Here is a 5,827-nt window from a genome sequence, read left to right as displayed (position 1 = left end):
TGATTCGGAACGCTTGCAAGGCTGTAGGCTCCATTAGTGACACATCATTTGACATTCGGTTCAACCCAGATATTTTCTCACCAGGTATGTGTACAAAGAGCTGGTGTTAGTCCTCCTTCAGAGCACTGCTGCAGCCAGGCAAAAAACTGTGTTCCTTAGCCAAGAATGTAGCTGGCTTTTGGCTGGCAATGTGGTGAAGCACAAAGATACAGAAGAGAGCAAGGAGTAATTGATTGCACTGCTCCAAGTCCCAGATGCAGGCAGTGAGCTGTCTCCCACCGCTGTGCATGGGAGGTCTGCATGTTGCTGCCAAGAACGTTCCTGCCATTCTCCAGCATCCCAGCTGCTGGACCACATGAAAAGCAGCAGAGGGAGGGAAGGAAATTAGATTTGATCCTAATGTAGCTACGCAAAAAACAACAGTTGTGGTTGAACGACTGATGCTGGATCCTTAGTGAAGGGCAGGGTTTGCGTGAGTAACGTCATGGTAAGCAGGTCACAGCGCCCTTGCGAATGCACATATCAGTCATAGGCATCATTTGTAGCTTTCCATCCCTGGACTCAGCATTTTTGTATTTGGAAATACAGAAGAAGCTCCCGGAGTGTTTAGGGGGGTGAATACCAAGGCTGTGCACAAACAAATTGCAGGGAAAGGCTCATATAGTTGAATTTAGCTTGGAATAAAAGTGTCAGAAGCAGCATGAATTTTGAAGGGCTGCAGCACCTTCTAAGGCTGGTAAAGGTCAGTGCTTTGGCACTGCCTTTGCAGCTAGAACTTAAACCTTACTGTAATTTTGGTAAGCAAAAGGCTCAGTTTCTAGCACTTGCAGTAGTTGCTGGCCCTTCTCCTAAAACATTCCTACTCCAGTCTAGCCAATTGACTCTTCTGCACTGGAATAATTGTTCACAGCACTTTGCAATAGGTAGAATGGACCAGATATAGAGCAGAATTTGGATGTGTAAAAGCTGTGTTAATGAAGAAAGGGTGGGCAAGAGCAGCACAGCCACTAACTGAGCAGAGCAGCCAATGCTCTTTCCACTGAAATGTGTTGTAGAGTAGAAAGTATTTGAAGAAGCATCTTTAATTCCAGGGCAACAAAGTCACTTCAACTTTTTACCTTCTCTTACTGTACACTTTCTGTGTGTGACTCAGTTCTCCTTTCAGCTGATGTGTGTGTTCTCTTTTTCTTCCCCAAGGTGTTCGCTTTCCCGAGTCCAGCAAAGAGGAGGTGCAGGATCAGAAGCAGCTGCTGAAGGATGCTGCTGCCTTCTTGCTGTCGTGCCAGATCCCAGGTTTGGTAAGGAACTGAGGACCTGCAGCCGTGTCCCCTCTGAGAGCTTGCCTCAAGCCTGGCTGCTCTGCCCCACTTCACCTCCTGAACCAAGGCTGAGTTCTGGCTCCAGTGGTGGAGTCTGGTGACCAAAGCAGGCACAAGAGGGGTTTTCCATTTCCTGACTTACATCATGGCACAATTTCCCCACCTCAGTCCAACAAAGAATTTTTGGCACTGGTAATTAACAGCTATTGCTAAGAGTTTGGGACAATGAAGAAGACCAAGTAAGTCACCCTCCCTAGCCCTGGGCATCCTGCACAGCTTATTGTATTACCTGACCCTGATTGTGACTCAATTGGTGACTAATAATTTGGAGTGAACCAGGAAATTGTTCTTACTAATATCTCTTGTAAAAGCCTCCCTCTGTAAATCTAAGCATTTTGGATGCTTACCTATGCACCTAGCTAGATAAGAAATACCAGCTTTTGCCTTCTCAGGACGCCCTCTAAATTGCCTCCTAATGCTTGTGTTGCAGCTGTAACTGGGAGGGCAGAATTGATGATCACTCTAGGAGGTGCAGGAGTTGCTGGTCTTACGTAGGAGGGGATTTTCCTTGCTGGAAAGTTTCTTCTGAACTCTAAATCCACCAGTTTTGTAGTCAGCATAACCTTTAAGAGCAGCTATTCAGCCTTTAAGTAAAAAAGGAGGAGGAGTGAATCAGAAAAGGGCTTGGTGAATGTTGTTTTACAAGAGAGCTGATACACAAGTATATAAACCCAAAACGCTGCACAAGCAGAGGTGAGTGCATGTTACAGACCAGCTGGTGTAAGCAGGCACTCCTCATGCTCTGCATATCAGTGAGTAACTGGTGTTACTCCATGACGTGAATTAAGTGACTTTATCAGCAGTGCCACACAACTTAACATGTAAGTGCCATGTCCCCTTATCAGCTGAGTGTGCACAACCCCGTGTCATCTTTTAGTTAGGAATGTTTTAAGTTAGTGACTGTGAGGCCCTTAAAGAAGGGTTAGCCTGCTAGTTCCACAAGCATTGCTTAAATAGCCATGCCAAGGCCCCACACAGCAGAGGTGCTGAGCAGAGCCTCTGAGCGGTCTCTCCAGGCTGAATGTATCCACTTTGGATGAAGCAGCTATGGAGCCTATGCCCGAGGCTGGGAGCATCCGGCAGCCCGGGCTCTGGCCGATCAGTGCTCTGTACTTGCCAGTTCTTGCTGTGCTTGTAACTTAAATGCCATTCCTGGAAATTCTTCTGTCAGACAACGCCTTTTCCCCCCCCAGTCAGAAAACTCTTTAAAAAAGGGTTTAAAATTGAAATTCCTTCCTTCACGGTTGTCTCAGTAACTGAAGTTTGTCTGTACCCTCAGGTCAAAGACTGCCTGGATCACACGGTGCTCCCGATGGATGGGGCTACCCTTGCAGAGGCCATGCACCAGAGGGGCATCAACATGCGTTACCTGGGCAAGGTGATCAACTTCATCACCAAGACCCCCGGCCGTGCGCAGCTGGATCACATCTATGTAAGCATCAGGCTGTCAGTTAAAACCACCTCTGGCACAACTTGCCCTGTTTGGATTCCAACTTGGCAAATTGCTTTTTCTGTGTAAAATAAACAGCTTCAGAAGTAGAAGAGGAGGAGGGAGAAGGACCTGAAAGTAGTGGATGGGAAGTTTTGCTCCCAGATCTTTAATGGCTTTCATAATGTTAGGGGGATTGAGTGTCCTTTGGGATAGAGAAGTGCTTCAGGGATTCCCAAGTGTAATAGCAGGTAACACAGAGCTGGGGTTTAAGCTGTGCATTTTTTAAGCCTCTAAGATCCGTCTGGGCTTTGGATCAAGCTGGAAAGTGTGAGCACAAGGGCTAATGCTGGGGGAGCTCCCAGAGGCACCATTGGAGCTTGTGGTCACCGTGCACGGATGTGCCAGGGCTCCGCTGGCTCCAGGAGTGTTGTCACATGTAAACCAGCTCTGTGCTGCAGGGTAAGGTCTGCAGAACGTGTCTTGTGGATCCTCATAAAGCCCCCTTGAGAAGCAAAGTGTGTTTCTCTCTGTTATTGCCAACTGACTCTTAGTCTCTGTTCTTTATTCCTTTGGTAGAAAATAGGAATCAGTGAATTGATCACTCGATCGGCTAAACACATCTTCAAGACATACCTCCAGGTATGACCTGCAGCCTCACCTCTTGCCTCCTGTGTCCTCCCCATGGCTTCTTCCATAAATAGAGCTGCTTGAGCCTCTTCCCTCATTAGGCAGCTCGGGGGGTTGCTTAGCAACGGGAAGTACAATCTCATTAGTGCTAAAATAGGTACAGGCCTGCGTGAAGGGAAAACAAGTTCCCACTTGAAGGGAGCTTTCCCAGAGAGCAATCATTCATGCTTTCCCTCCACATAATGAGTGAGAATTGGGGGAAGGCTTTTAAAAGTGAAATCACAGCTTGTTTTCCTTGTAATACCTTCTCCTCTCAAACAGGGTTGCTTTTGCCCTTCTAAGAAGCTTTGTTGATTGCATGGTGTATCCCTAGAGCTGTCTGTACAGAGCACAGTGATGCCCCTGGCTTCAGTCCAGCATCAGAATCCTCTTTATGCTTTGTAGTTTCTCTGTCCTGGGTAGCAGCCTGGAACAGAACTATGTATTTGTGCATGTGTGTGTAGACGTATGCTTATCTGTTACATCTTTGTCACTCTGTGCTAGTTCCACTTGCAAATGCCTTCCTCTCCTTGTCCTGGGTTGTTTTCCTGTTCCTGGTAGGACTGGATTTGGGCAAGACTCAGGATCAGAGTAGTGCCTGTGTGGTGGTGCTCAGGGCCAGAGTAGTGCCTGTGTGATGGTGCTCAGGGTCAGAGTAGTACCTGTGTGATGATGGCAGGTATCTGCCCTGACTGATTGTGGTGTCTCTGCAGGGTGTGGAGCTGTCGGGGTTGTCAGCTGCCATTAGCCACTTCCTCAACTGCTTTCTAAGCTCCTTTCCGAATCCCATCGCCCATCTCCCAGCTGATGAGCTGGTCTCCAAGAAAAAGAACAAGAAAAGGAAAAACAGGAACCTTGGGAATGCTGATAACACGGCCTGGGCCAGCATGACCCCTCAGGAGCTTTGGAAGAACATTTGTTCAGAAGCAAAGAACTACTTTGATTTTAGTCTGGAATGGTAAGCAGAGCAAACTACTCGTGCCTGGACTCTCACCAAATGTCTGCAGCTCTTCTTGGTCTGTGACAGGACCTGCCTTTTGGACTTGTTTTCTGTTTGAATATAAACTTGTACTCTTGAGGGAGTTTCACAGGCTTATAATGGAAAGAAAGAGCAGCAGGGGAAGTGTAACTGAAATGTGAAATGAGATTAAACCTATGAGGCAAAGGCAGGTAGGAAAACCAGAGGAGGAAGGAAACCTCTCCTTAATGGTGCGGAGGGGAGCAAAAGGCAAAAAGCTGAAAACGGGTAGTCAAAAGATACTTGCTTATATAGATGATGATTTAGGATGAAGGGAGCTTATGTTCCAAAACCAGAGGCAGCTTCTCCTGTGTCTGAAACGGAGACAGTGAATGAGGCTGCTGGGGGTTGCAGACAATGAGTGTTAAACTGGAAGCATGAGCAAAGTAGTCCAATAGCTGGTCAGTCAGTGAACATGCCCTCACATCGGGGACAGCTTGCTCTTTACCAGGAGCTGCAGGCTCTCAGTCTCTCACCCAAACTCTGCAGTGAGCTTTGAAGAGAGCACACATGGGACTTTGGTACCATTGTGCATCTCTGTGAGCTTTAATAGACCATTATCAACCCCTGTAATGTCAGTCATTGCTTTCAGTTGCACCCAGCGGTACAGGGACCTGTGCTTGAGATGCACCACAGTGGAGGGATGTCCTTGAGCAGAAACTTGCCTGAGAGCTGAAGCCTGTGTGTGCTTTTTGCAGTGAGAATGCTGACCAAGCAGCTGAAGTGTATAATCTACAGAAAATCACCCTGCTTCGTGAAATCTCCCTCAAAACTGGAGTCCAGGTAACAGCCGCGTCTTCCCTCCCTTCCCCATCTCGTTCCGTACAGACATGACGAGTAATTGCAGACTGCTTTGCAGGGGACAGCCTGTCCAGCTTGTGGTGTTGATGTTGGAATGTAGGTTCCAGCCCTGGGGAAAGAGATTTCTAATCCTGTAGCTTGCTCTGTCTGACAAACCAAGATCACATCTTAAGTTCACGCACTCACATACTCCCCATTCAAAGAGAAGCAGCTTTTTGAGCAGAGCAGGACTTTGGGGTTGACCTTGAATTCAGGGGGTTTCCTTCCCCACAGCGCTGCCTTCCTGCCCTTGGTGGGGTGCAGGAGCTGGGCTGGATGGGGTTCCCCTCTTGGGGCCAGAGCCTTGCACCGTGGTGTGATTTCACCACACACATGGTGGTGAACACCTACACACGGTGTCTTTCAAAACTCCATCGCCAGGTGATGCAGGAGGTGTTTGACACTGAATCCACACTCAGAACTCAAGGTGGCTTTCCCTTCTTTTCTTGTCAAGTACTTATGAAAGTGGTGACCACGACCTTTTCGGTTCCT

General features: G+C 47.8%; 1 protein-coding gene across 1 annotated transcript in view; it reads left to right on the top strand.

Annotated features, from left to right (window-relative positions):
* Positions 1-5: 5 nt before the first annotated feature.
* Positions 6-5,827, top strand: part of LOC104407724 (clustered mitochondria protein homolog) — a gene marked incomplete at its 5' end in the record, with an annotated part of 12,032 nt that continues 6,210 nt past the window's right edge. Inside the window, 6 exons of the mRNA XM_010017077.1 lie at positions 6-84; positions 1,198-1,298; positions 2,659-2,811; positions 3,388-3,450; positions 4,191-4,435; positions 5,194-5,280. Of these exons, the coding sequence (XP_010015379.1) occupies positions 6-84; positions 1,198-1,298; positions 2,659-2,811; positions 3,388-3,450; positions 4,191-4,435; positions 5,194-5,280 (728 nt within the window). The remainder of the gene's footprint in view (positions 85-1,197; positions 1,299-2,658; positions 2,812-3,387; positions 3,451-4,190; positions 4,436-5,193; positions 5,281-5,827) is intronic.

Source organism: Nestor notabilis, unplaced genomic scaffold, assembly GCF_000696875.1.
Source record: "Nestor notabilis isolate BGI_N333 unplaced genomic scaffold, ASM69687v1 scaffold32126, whole genome shotgun sequence".
NCBI classification, from domain to species: Eukaryota; Metazoa; Chordata; class Aves; order Psittaciformes; family Psittacidae; genus Nestor; species Nestor notabilis.
Note: the sequence above shows the minus strand (reverse complement) of the source record. Positions and strands in the feature narration are given on the sequence as shown.